The sequence below is a fragment of the Hydra viridissima genome, unplaced genomic scaffold (genome assembly GCF_058129835.1).
Source record: "Hydra viridissima isolate aposymbiotic clone 2 unplaced genomic scaffold, HvirCarnegie_v1 scaffold_11, whole genome shotgun sequence".
Taxonomy (NCBI): domain Eukaryota; kingdom Metazoa; phylum Cnidaria; class Hydrozoa; order Anthoathecata; family Hydridae; genus Hydra; species Hydra viridissima.
The window spans coordinates 1,376,067-1,389,829 of NW_028324310.1; the positions used below are offsets into that span (position 1 = coordinate 1,376,067).

Genomic DNA, 13,763 nt, shown 5'->3' on the forward strand with positions numbered 1-13,763 from the left:
TTTAAAAGCTCGAGGGTTTGAAGATTTATTAATAGCTTGAATTGATGGTTTAAAAGGTTTTCTGGAAGCAGTAAACACAGCATTTCCTAAAACCCAGGTACAACTATACGTTGTTTATCATTTTCATAATACTTTAAAACATATGGCTAGCTAAAACGAAAAAGAATATGTGGTTGATTTGAAAACAGTTTATCAAACTTCATGTAAGGATTTAGCGTAGAATAGTTTGATGCAATTAGAATAAAAATGGGGTAAAAAATACCCAATGGTTATTAAATCTTGGGACGAAAGTTGGCAAAAATTTAACTACTTATTTCAAGTACTTAAGCGAGGTAAGACGGCTGATTTACACGACTAATCTATTTGAAGGATTTCATCGTCAGATCAGAAAATATACTAAAATAGAAGGTTCATTTCAGGGCTATTTAAATGTCACAACCGTGAGTAGATGCATGGTGGATAAATGTCAGTGATTTGGACGAAAGGGAAAAAGCTACTAGGAAATATTACCTGAGAGAAATGCCCTACGAGAGGTAATAAAGATAGAAGAGCACGTTATAGTGGGCAGTTGAAAAAGATATAAACTTATGTGAAAAGCTCCTTTAAAAAATTTTCAACTTAAAGTAAAGGAGCATAATGAGCATAACAGCATGCATAGAAAAATTAAAAGACTTCAGAGAAGTACGACGAAGAAGATGTAATATTGTAATTGCAATTAAGTTAATAGTACTAGTTTTGCTGAGCAATAAGCACAATATAACAGCAATTTTCAGGTTCGGTAAAAGCTTAAATATACAACAATTAGAGAAGCTAGTCACTTATAAAGAGCACACTTTATAAAAACCATGTTATAGTAATTTAACGTTAATGGTCCTTGCACTTTACGCGAATAGTTCAAGAGAGGCAATATTAGAGCGAGTCAACTATATGTGCCAGGTTACGGGGAAGAATTATGATTTATTTCATATTGATGGCAATACGTTAACAGTTAGTACTACTTATGGTACTGGTAACCAGGTTCAAATTTTTACGTCGTTTGGTAGCCAGATAAAGACTGCTACTGATTTTTTTTAAATAAATAATAAAGATCAATATCACTCAATGCCTGAGCTTTTATCACGTTGCAACTTACAGGGAAAAATTGTTTCAGCAGATGATGCATTAGTCATGACGCTATCTGTGAAAAGATTGTCGATCAAGAGGGAGGGAGAGTTAGTTATAATACTTAAAGCTAATTAACCTAATTTGCATTATTATAGTAGTAAAATAATGGACAAAATCAGCGCAAAAGGGTAAGATGTTAGTAGTTTTGAAGGAGGTATAGACTTACAGCATGGTAGAATATAGAGAAGAAAAATAGCAGTAATTCAAATGCCATTTTAATACCAAAATGGTTTTCGTTATATTAAACAAATATGCAAAGTTACACGATACAGAGAACATAAATGGAGAACCTGGGAGTGTTACAACAGAAAATGCTTTACTGATAACTAGTTTAAGCAAAAAGTTTATTACCCAGAGAAAGTTGCAAGAGTTTAATAGGAGCCATTGGTCCAGTGAAATAAATCTGAACTGGATAAAAGACCAAGTTTTTAGAGAAGATAAGTCAACGATCAGTACTGGCAAATCACCGTTAATAATATCATTGTTCAGAACCGTTGCTCTTTCAATAATAACCTTGTTTTCCAATAAAATTACTGAAACTCGAGAACATTTTGATAATTATGGAGGTAAGTTGTTTAAGCCTATTTCAACTTAAAGTTTGGACTTTTAAACCACCCTGGGTACATTTATTAGTGCAAACGGCTTGTTTAAACTGGCATTTTGTGCAATAAAACATATTACAGCCGAAAGGAATATGCCAGTACCATTTTGGGCTCTGACAATATCCCAACTGGACATTTTTTTCCCTAACAGGCTAAATTTTGGAAGAGGCTTCAAAGTTGACACAGTTCACTGAATGTTCTCAAATTTAGATATTAGTTAACGACAAATTTTTATTTCCAGCGGAATAGCAGCGTAATCTTTTACCTTTGATATTTTGTATGTGAGCGTGATGCACAACGCCATCAATAGTTACTCGACTTAAAAGTTCATTGACAAATTTTTCATCCCAATCGAATGCTAGAAACAAAACTGCGTAAAATTATTATGCAATAATGTTACAACCAGTAATTTTTATAGAATTTATAATTGATTAGTACTTGTAAAAGATTAAGAGATTGGCTATTTAATATAATACTAAATAACTGAATTGTTAAAATGAAGAAACCAAAAGTAGTAACCTTAAGTCTTGAAGACCAAAAAAAGCTAATAGAACATATCAATAATAATTAGTTAGATAATGATGATAAACAGGCTGTGATTGAACTATAAAATTTTTATAAAGGTTTGACTGCGAAGCCTATCTCGTCAAATATCGGTCTAAGTAAGCTACGAGAGATGCTAATTGGCTTAAAGGGAGATAACTTAAAAAAAAAAGATGTTGTAGATTCGTTAAAGGAACCATCCGATGAATCTGGTGATGAAAATGATGGTAAGGCAACAAGTAGTAATTGTAAGAAGCGTGACCATCGTAACAGGAAAGGGAGAGGTAGCATTTATGTTTATAATGGTGCTAAAACTAGCTATTTGGATCCTGAAGATTTTTTTAAAGGCGATGAATGCCCATACTGTCATTAAGGGAAGCTCTATAATAGTGAAGATCGAAAACTATTTTAATTTACTGGTAATGCTCCAATTACGGTTGAGCGAGTTGTTAAGATAGCTCTGCGGTGCAATCGTTGTGGCTATGTTCCTATGACTAAAAAAAAAATAACCAAATGGACAAATAGTAGCAAAAGTAGCATAATATTTCAAAAAAGTTATGGTATTCCTTTTCATCTTTTATCCTGGTTACAAAGTTTAAGTAGAGTTACTGTTAGTTATAGCTCAGCCTGGTAGCGATTTAAAGATATATGGATATATAAGATTATTTAGCTATATAAGAAGGTGGTGTTTGCGAAGTTTTCGGAGTGTTACTGGATATGGCTGCAGAACGCGATTCATTTAATCTTGATGATACTAAAGCTAGGATATTAGAAATAACAATTCAAAACAACCAGTTGCATAGTGAGATTAAGAAGGGCCGTAGCTGTTATAATACTTCAATTTGTAGTTAGACTTTAAATAATGAGAGCATAGTATTTTATCTTACTGGCAATAGACATGGTGGATAAAATATTGCCGAAGTCTTAAAAAAGCGACAAGATAAAGCCACTGTTTTTCATATGATAAATGATGCCAGCAGCAATAATTATCCCGCGTTAAAAGATTAAGAATATCAATTGCTACTGACCATTACAGCTGTAATCAAATGCTTAGCTCGTAGCAAAAGAACTTTTGCTGAAAATAAACCATTTTATTCTGAGGAGTGTGAGTATTTTTTACATCAAACTGACGGGATTTACCATAACGAACATCGGTGTAAAGCTATTGGTATGAGTCTTGAAGAAAAGCTAAAGTATCACCAAGGGCACTAGGTGTATAGATAGAATCTATAAAAAATTGAACCAAACAGCCGATCAGGTTAAGCTATGAACTGTTGGCACAACAATAAAGAAGCTCTGACACAATTTATAAAGATGGATATAAATAATTTAGAAAATAATTTTACCGAGAGGATATAACCTACCATAATTTTACAGAAAAAAAGTTCTTTGTTTTTTAAGACAAGCAGCAGTGCTGAGATACACTGTGGTATGTATAGCATAGTACAGACATGTAGTGAAACAAAGATGAACGCTTTTAAGTATTTAAATTGGCTTAATGAGCACTTTTCAAAAGCGAAGAGAGACCCTAAGGTTTATAGACCGTTTGCTAATTTAAAATATAAAAATAATAAGGAATTAAGTTAGCAGCTTAAAGTATAGGCCCCCTATCTTTACCAAGTTTAGCAGAATTCGGATCACCATTGGAAGTTAAAATATGCAGAACTCTATAGCAAGTATGATAAGATCATTTGATTGGGTAAGTTTTGCTATGAATTTTCCTTTGGATGACATTCGTTTTATACATAAGCAAAAACCCATCACAGGATACAACTTTAAAAGAAATTTGATTTTATTGTAAAATAAAAAGAAAGTTCCATTAAGGGGATCCAAGGAAAGTCTTTGTCTGCATACGGCGATCCAGCCATTGTTACCTTTACGAAAGTCGACGGCAACGGTGGCAACCAATATAACAGAATCAGTTGTTAGTTGTAGCATAAGAAGGCTTGGATTATTGCATTGATATTCTTGGTGTGGATAATATGTTTTGTACTATTTGGCTTAAGAATGTTGCAAATAATATTTTCTCGTTTGGTGGGTACAGAACCAGTATCATCAAATAATGATACTGGAGGTACTGGTGTTACTTGAAATGGAAAAAAAAAAAATTTTGTTCATGGTTATGGCTAGGTTTAATTGTTTGAGTTATATAAGTAGTGTTTTGTTTTTGGACAGAGGTGACTGTCTGTTTAGTAATATGGAGATGACTAATTATCTCTTTTTTAGGGTAATGTGGTAATAACTGTTTAACTAAATCTTTCAATTTATCAGGTATAGGGTCAAATTTATTATTTTTATTTTTCCGCTAAGCTTTGAATTGGTTGGCTACTTCTTAAATAGTGACAAATGGTATTGGCATATAATAAAAACTCCGGTTTTTTATATTGGTTCATATTAGCAAAGCAGCCGATAGAAATTTTGGGCTCCTGGGAAATTTTCTTAAGGGGCCCTCATTATGATCAATTATAAACCCAGGACTAAAAGAAGCATGCTCTGGGCATTGATAATTAAAAATAAAAGTTAATTGAATGTTTTAAAAGTCAAAACTGAATAAATCTTTGTGAAAACTATTTTAGAAAATTTGTTTGTACCTACACGGGGCCCCGGGAATCTTCCCCGTCCATCCCCCTCCCCTTCTTGGCGGCTATGCATATTAGCGCACAAATTGAACAACATTAAGCAGTTTTGCTGCAAGCATACGTATCTATAAATAGCAGCACTGTTTGCGTATTTGGTAAGGCAATGCCATTTAAAAACAACAAGAAAGATGAAACGAAGAAAAATTGATGTACTAGTAGGTGAAGCGTTAGTTTCTAATCATCAGCAAAAGAAAAATAGTAATGTTTTAAAAAAACGTTTTATAATTTATAGCATAAAAATATTACTAAGTACTGTAACAAAAAAGATCAATAATTACCCTAACTACCCCTAACTAGGGAGAAGAGAGTTGGGACTGAGACATATTAGCCAAAATTGAGGTTTTATCCAAACGTTTGTACAAACTTTGAGTTAATTAAAATTTTTTTAAGCTGAGACTTTTTTACTACATTTATCTGAGCAATTATTATTTGTTACTTAATGTATAGGATTTAATTATTGACAAGAAATAGGCAATTTTATTTGCTTCGTAAGTTGCAATAGATATCTAGATTAATAACAGAGTAAGTAATTACATGCAGCTGTATTAGAATATTGATAGTTTATACAAAGTATCCTCTTAGACTACAGTCGTCATTATCAGTAATATGTACATACTTCATAATAGCTGGTTCAGTACTAGTCTGCGTTTGTACCTCAGCCATTTGTTCTAGGAGGTATTTTGTAATCTCTTGGTGATTTTTAGATAATTCTTTATATACCGGTGTAAAATCGTGGTAACCTTTAGCATTAATATTGGCACCTTACTCCTATAAAACTTTAATTACCTCCTTGTGACCATTTTGTGCTGCAATGTGCAGCGGTGTCCAATTATTCATATCTAGAGCATCAATTTTGGCTGCTTTCGGAAAAAATGTTTCAAAAACTGTTTTGTTACCATTTCGTGCTGCTAAGTATAGCGGTGTCCAATTTTTCTTATCTTAAGCATCAATTTTTGCCCCATTCGCTTCTAGGTACAATAAAGCATTTTCACTGCCAAAAAAACCCGCAATGTCAAGAAGTCTTTGACAATCAATATATTCATTGTCAACACTTAAGCTTTGAATAAAAAAAAAATCCAGTACTTCTACATTATCTCCTTCCACAGCAAGTTCCACACCTGTCAAGCTCTTTATATCTTTAGCCCTAATATCGGCTCCTGCTTTAATACAATCTCTCACCTTCTCAAGGTTACCTTGCTTTGCAGCCATAAACATCTCATTTTGATTAGTAACTAACTTCAAACTTTGGCTATAACGATTAGCTAAGTAAGCAAAATCATCTCTTATTATTTGACCAATAAGTAAACTTTTTTTTGTTAACGAAGTTTTTCCTTCTGTAATAAACTTCAAAGCGTTTGCAATAACTGCTGTGGATGGCTCAAATGGTAAGGTATCAATTAAAGGATCACCATGAGCTAAATAATTCCGTAAAGCCTTTCCCATCAAAATAGGAGAATATATATCAAAAAACAGCTGATTATCTCCAAATGACCCAATTTGGTCCAAAATATCTGTTATATCCAAAATTACCATTTCTACTGCGACCTGCATTTTTTTAACTTGCCGACATTTTTGTATAAATTCTAAATTATCACTCTCAACTAAATCCGCTAATGTTTTTAATCTCGTATCCAGTTGTTCCGTCATTTCTTTAAAGATGTCAATAGTTTCTTTAAAGATGTTGTCAATAATTTCATTTAACTCATTTTCTACAACCTTCTTTTTAATAATTGACCTAAAAAAGCTTTTAAAATGTAAAAGTATATTATCAAATTTCTCATGATTTATAGAATTTTTTATGGAATCTAGGAAAGTTCGATAGGCATTTCGTCCATTAGGCCCGTTGTCAGCCAGTTTTGCTTCTTCTAATTTCTGAAGAAAATGATTTTTAGATTTTTCATTTTTTATCTTCATTTCAATATTACTAAAAATCAAGTTTACTTTCTTGATTACGCCTTGATCAATTTCTTTTTTCTCTAATCTTTTTTTAAGTTTATTGATTTCTGGAATCATTTTTAATTCTGAATTAATGGTATTAGTGATGTTTTCATATAGCTCCCATATTTTATTCAACTCAATGAGTTGTTTCTTTGGTGTAACACTCTTACAAATATTTTCAACCAAATTTACAACTTCTTGCAGCTTCTCAGTTGATATTGTTTTTTTAATTGCATTCAAGAGGTTTTGACATTTATCCTTGATGAATATTAGGTCATTATTGTTAATTTGGTTAATTATTGAATCAATTGTTGATAATCGATTTAGGTAATTAATTTTAACATCTTTCAACTTGCTTTTTTGTGAGTCAAGAATCTCATATATCTGATTAAATAAACCTTGTTCTTCTTCTGTTTTATCATTGATTATTTTACTTAACTCATCGATCATATTCGTAATTTTCACAAACTCTTTTGTATCACTATACTCTAACTTTATTTCTCCTATTTCAACTCCAGTAAAAATATCAGCAAGTTTCTTAACCTCTAGCAAATCGTTACAACTAATTATTTTCTTCAAAAATATTCTGATTGCATCGACCTTCTTCTTATAAAGAATTTCACCTATACCTAGCCCAACTTTTCTTAAATCTTCTTGTATTGCAAGGAAGGAAGCTAAATTTTGCCTATCTTCAAACTCCATTTTTTTTGTAAGGGTATTATTATGTGTCAGTAAATCACGCAATGAAGTAATAGTCTTTCTTAAATCATTTGGTGCTGAATCAGCTAACATATCATCTATCGTATCAGATACATTAGGTGAGACTAGAGTATTTTTTAAACTCTCTCCAATGACTTGCAGAGTTCTTTCAATAGCTAATATCCCTAACTCCGGTTTTTGATCCAGATTAATTGATGATGCTAACTCTACGTAAGACTCTATGCGTTTTAGGGAATAAACATCTTTGAGTATTTTATAGTCATTATACAGCTCTTGATATGATGAATTACTTTTAATTACTTCCTTTTTAGCACTTTTCCGAGCTGATGGATCTCTATATCCTTGCTTTGGATAGTTACTGTTAACATCTTCTTTCGTAATAACAGTTTTCTTAAGTGTTTCTTCAAAGTTTGTTAGATGTTTTAATAACCTTTCTATATCTAGTATTAGCTTGTAAACGACATTAAATTCTTGATGTTTTGTATGAGAAGAGACAAAAATAACCACGCAAAATTCCATCTCTTCCCATGGTAATTTATCGTACGTTGATTTCAATTGCCGTTTTAAAATATGAATATTTTGGGCAACAAATCTAGCGATCAGTATAAACTCTCCATCTACGTCTTTGCCTGTTTTTTCCATGTATCCTTTCTTTAAATGATTTATCTGATCACAGAGCGTTTCTATTCGTTTTTTAACATTTTCAACCGAAGATTCGACCTTTTTTTCATTTTGATTATTTCTTTCAATAAAAAAACGTAGATTTATCAAATTTTCTTCAACAAAAAACTCCATGTCTTTTGATAATGGTACGCCTTTTAATTTTAGTTCCTCATAAGCTTTAGCCAGAAGGTAATCAGTACTTTGCTGAGTATCAGGAGGACTTTTATCATTAGTTTTAATTAGATTTTCAAGTTTCTCATGGTTACCAGAACGTATATCAATATAAAATGCATTATGATCATTATAATTACCTTCATTATGCTTTAACAAATCATCTTTTTGTTCGTCGGTAAGATGCTTAATCTTAGCTCCATTTTCTACCATGGTTCATATTTAATAATACCTGAAATACATGTAAAATATATGAATACACTGAATTCTAGATAGAGCAGAGCCGCTATTAGGCAAGTTACAAAAGCGTCATCAGATAAGTTGCAAAAAACACTTCAGAAAGTAGGTGGCTCATTAAATATAAAAAAATCATGGCGTATAGAAATAAAGTATGAGTTTTGTAAAAATAAAATATTATTCTTACATACTGGATATATCAGTGCAATACTTGCTTTTTATTAAATCAAGAAGGCAAACCATTGCCACCAGAACAAAATAGCTATCATTAATTGTTTATTGGAGGTGGAAAATAATTTGGGTTTTGGTGAGAGTAAAAAATTAAGATCAAGAGGTCTAGTTACCAAGAGATTAAAAGGGGCATAAAGAACTAAGTAATAAAACTATTTACTAACCGTAGCTTTTTAAAACATTTATAACAGAAGAAGGTCCAAATTTGCTAGATGATGCACAAAAGAAAAAGTTAAATCGATATTTTAAAGGAGAACTTGATAAAGAAGACCTTAAGGATAGTCTAAAATTTTTAAGCTAATTACTGTTAATAAGTTTCAATCAGAAAGTATATATACTAATTGATGAGTATGATAAACCTATAAAATAATCTTATTTAAAATTTGGTCATTAGGCAGATTTATTTGAACAAGTACTTGAGCTATTTCTTGGAATACTTAATAGTAGCCTAAAATGCAATCCTTATCTAGAAAAAGGACTAATAACTGGCATGTTGCGTATTGCTAAAGCTAATTTATTCTCATATTTTATTAATGTTACTGAGTATTCTTTACTTGATGAAGCTTTTTCCAATTTCTATGGTTTTACTCAAGAAGAAGTTGATGATTTCTAAACCAAAATTCTATGAGTAATAAATCCTGAAGGAATTTGAAATTGGTTTAGCGGCTATAAATTTGGTGGAGAGGTTATCTACAACCCGTGGTCATTTATGCAATTTCTAGCTCATAAAGGAAAAATTGACCATTACTGCCTAGATAGCGGGGGTACTACTCTTGTCAACAAATTATTGCTATCAGAAGAGATTCAGGAAGAATAACAAGAATTGCTGGTAGGGAATGGAGTTGTCAAGAAAATGAACAAATAGATCTTGGAAGATAATAGCGATAACTTTTAAAGTCTATTAGTATTTGCTGGTTATTTAAATCCAATTCTGGAAAAAGATGATGAAGAATATCCAAGATATAGACTAACTATTCCAAATAAGGAAGTCACAAAAATCTATGTGTAAAGGGTATTTAGATGGGTAACTAATAAATTAAATATTAAAGTTAGTGATTATGATAATTTTGTGGAATTATTGACAAGTCAGAAAATAGAAATATTTTGACTTAAATTATGTGAATTTTTTGTGAGTGCAACAAGTTATCATAATTTAAGTAAGGAAAAGGACTATCATAATCTGATAGGTGGGGTTTTAGCACCTTTATTAAGAAGATGCATGATAGAGTCTTATAGGGAATCTGGACATGGTAGATTTGATCATATACTAACTCCCAAGGAAAATATGGGATATACTCCAATACTCATTGAGTACAAACTATCCAAAACTGCTGAGGATATCGTATCCATAGCCAAGATAGGCTTGAACCAAATAACCAATAAATATTATCATGCTAAAGTAAAGGAATATCAATAGGTTGAGAAGATTATCAAAATCTCTACGATATTTTGTGGTAAGGAGGTCGATCTGCAATATCAAAATGATAAAATACGCTAGGAAGCAAAGCAGTAATCTTGTTATTATGAACTAACCTACCTGTAGCAATATTAAATATCATATTCAACATTAAATAAGTCTACTATGAAAACTACCTTGCCTAGTTGTTCTCTTATAATTTAACAAAAGCTTGATGAGATTGTAAAAGAAATCTTTTCAGTCGCAAAAGAAAAGATTGCATGATTATTTTTTTAGGCTCATATGCTAGTGGAGAATGGCTGCGACACGAGGCTGTGTCAAGGAGTTGTCTTTTACTTTAGAAAGGAGTATCAGTGCCATCTGATGATGCTTAGGGATCTGAATAAAGAAGCGATCCTGACAAAGTATAAAAGTGTTAGCAATAATACTGGGTTTATATCGTGACAGAAGGACCTACTAGTAACGACAACACTGGGTAAGTGCAAGCAAGCTGGTATGGTGAAGGTAATTGAATCTGTTATATAGATCATGACTCTAAATATGATAAAAAAACTCAAATACCAAGCCACAAAACTCAATTTTTTCTACAATCCTTGAGGTTAACGCTCTAACTTAAACCCCAGTTAACGGGGTATATAAATTGACGCTAAAGATAATTGGAGTTCAAAATTTCAACCTTGCTGTTACTCTAAATGCTTACTAGATAAACTTTTAGCACTAAATAGCGGAGCAAATAAGCAGGTAGATATCAATATGATTAACAAAGCCATTTATTATGCCAAAAATATCACAGTGATCAAAAGAGAAAATCTGGAGAACCTTATTAACACTTATCCAGTCGAGGTTGCTATTTTAGTTATGGATGAAAACCTTGAGCCAATTATATGAGCTGCCTTATTACATGATACTATTAATAATACAGAGCTTAAGCTTAACGAGATTAAGTTAGAATTTAACAAAAGGGTAGCTCAATTCGTTAAAAAGTAAAAAGGCTTAAAGATCCAATAACTGGGAATAAACAAAGCGTTTGGGATAAAATACTTGAAATATGGATAGATAAAGACGAAGACGCTGATATTATTAAGACCTGTGACAGGGAGAATAACTTAAGCGCATTACAAAATATAAAAAGAAAAAAGCAAATTGAATTTATCAAAGAAACTATCAATTACTTTTTTTATACTAACCCTATTGAGAGAGGAAATAAGTTAGCTAGTCTTTTTTTGCTGCGGCGATGCAAGCTCCTATAACTTATAATGAAACAAATTTTTTCAGCTTAAATAGCTTTACAGAGGATAACTAAATCATTTTATCTCAAGTTTTTCAAAGTGATGAGGACACCACCATTATCCTATAAGAACTGGGATTATAACTGACAATTTGCCCATACAATCATAGTATTTCACTAAGTAAACTAAGCCAAACAAAGTTGTAAGATACATTCAAGTCCGTGAAGTTGCATATAATAAAGTGCCAGAACTAAAACGTTTAAATATGGGAAAATACTTCAAGAAAATTCGCGTTCCTGGCATGACAATAGGCAAACATTTAGCAATAGCTTTAAAAGTTTTAAAGAGATTTAAAGGAAGATTTTATGAGAAAAAAGTTTTAAAGAGATTTAAAAGAGATTTTAAATGAAAAGAGTTTTGAGAGATTTAAAAAGAGGAATTTATGAGAAAAGGAATTTTAAAGATTTTGTCGTGAATAAAGTCTTCAGGATGTTATTAACGTGTACGAAGGTGTTAATGTTTGTAGGTGCTTATGTGTGTAGGTGTTAATGTTTATAGGTGCTAATGTATGTAAGTGTTAATGTATGTAATTGTTATTGCATTAAATGTGTGAAAATGACGCGAATGTAAAAAGGTATAAAAAGAGAGTGTATTTTGTAAAATGCATAGATTCGCAGTCAGATGTAAAAAATATTATCATGTTCAAAAAGTGACTTTTTAGTGTCTCAGGGAAAGTCTAAATAATTCCCCACAGTTTAAAGAGAATTTTATGTGAAAAATTTATGAAGATTTTAAAGAGAAACTTATGAGAAGAATTGGTAAGAAAAGATATTTGAGTAACTTTAAATAAGCGTTATTATTTGTATTGATTTACCTTGTTCCCAACCTCCATAACCTTTCTACAACCCAAACCTAGCCCTTTCCTAACCAAGTACTCCCCGGAACATCAACCTTATTTCCAACCTCCACATACCTAATTCAAACAACACTAAACCAAAACCATCCCTTTACCCCTTTCCCTTAAACATAAGAAAAGCTTAAACATTAAAACAAATAGGTAAATAAGAAGAAAACAATGAAACAAAAAATCACCGCCCTCAAATTATCTGTATTAATGTATTTACATTTGTGTTAGTTAATATTAAGAGAATATAAATTGATGAGAAATAATTCAAAATAATTTTTAAGAAAAATAAGAAAGAGAAGAAAAACCAGTTGTAAGTATTTTTGTTCGCATTTCGATTAAGCCAATATTGTTGTTATTATTATACTTGTTAATAATTGCTATTAAACAGTCTAAAGCTCTAACCGCGCACCTTACCATATCCGCGCCGTTACACTTACGTTACACTAATATATCACCTAAGGAACAGAACACAGAAACCATTGATTAAAACCCCCAGACCCCCAACTCTGTTCCCAACCTCCATATACCTTTCCAAACAACACTCTTCAAACCCAACCTCCCTAAGCCTAATTTTAATCATCACACTAACAAACGAAAAGCAGTAAATAAAATATACTTTAATATAAAATAAAACTAACAATAAAAAAAAAAAAGTCTTCCTCACAACATTTATTAGTATAAAAAGTTTCCAACTCAGCTCGCAGTTTGAAAATGATACTTTATAGCTAACTATTTATTTAAGAAGATTTTATTTAATAATCATTTTAATTCAAAACAAACGTTTTTTTTTCCACATAAAAAGTCACAATAACCAAGAATAAACGATAAAAAAGCAACTCTTACTTAGTTCCTTTAAGATATAACAAGTTATCTGCGATATATATATATATATATATATATATATATATATATATATATATATATATATATATATATATATATATATAAAATGAGCATTTATACATAATTAATATAACATTTTTATACTACATTATGCTTTTTGCTATCCTCTCGCAGTTATGTACTACAGTATTAAATCTCATCTGCGTGCATGGCACTCATTTACTCAATATTTCAGCCGTTTCAATGCTTAAATGTAAACACCAATTAAAATTCAAAAAACATAAAATAAAGTGATTACAAACTGAACTCACCGTCAATAAAAAAAAGCTGCCCTCAGGATGAAATGTTTTAGGGGCGAATCAAATATTCAAATTATCAAATTATCATTAGAGTCTAAAAATCAAAATATCATTAGAGTTTTTAAAATATATTATAGGATGTCATTTAATTTTTGCAAAT

General features: G+C 31.2%; 2 protein-coding genes across 3 annotated transcripts in view; both read right to left on the reverse strand.

Moving 5' to 3' along the window:
* Window positions 1-13,187, reverse strand: part of LOC149881606 (uncharacterized) — a 192,913-nt gene extending 179,726 nt beyond the window's left edge. Inside the window, exon 1 of the mRNA XM_090067116.1 lies at window positions 12,952-13,187. The gene's annotated coding sequence lies outside the window, so the exon portion shown is untranslated. The remainder of the gene's footprint in view (window positions 1-12,951) is intronic.
* On the reverse strand, window positions 5,424-13,763 carry LOC149881622 (uncharacterized). Of its 2 annotated transcripts, none has more exons than XM_090067102.1 (2): window positions 13,616-13,763; window positions 5,424-8,672 (listed from the first exon to the last, which is right to left on the reverse strand). In XM_090067102.1, exon 2 carries the CDS (start codon window positions 8,651-8,653, stop codon window positions 5,888-5,890), a length of 2,766 nt encoding a protein of 921 aa, XP_089923228.1. In that variant the 5' UTR covers window positions 8,654-8,672; window positions 13,616-13,763; the 3' UTR covers window positions 5,424-5,887. The 2 variants fall into 2 exon arrangements, with proteins under 2 accessions (XP_089923228.1, XP_089923229.1); XM_090067103.1 differs by lacking the exon at window positions 13,616-13,763 and having other exon boundaries at window positions 5,424-8,580; window positions 8,651-8,939.

What these genes read in the sequence shown, in the direction of transcription:
- LOC149881622 (XM_090067102.1), bottom strand. Translation starts at nt 8,653, where the DNA reads ATGGTAGAAAATGGAGCTAAGATTAAGCATCTTACCGACGAACAAAAA.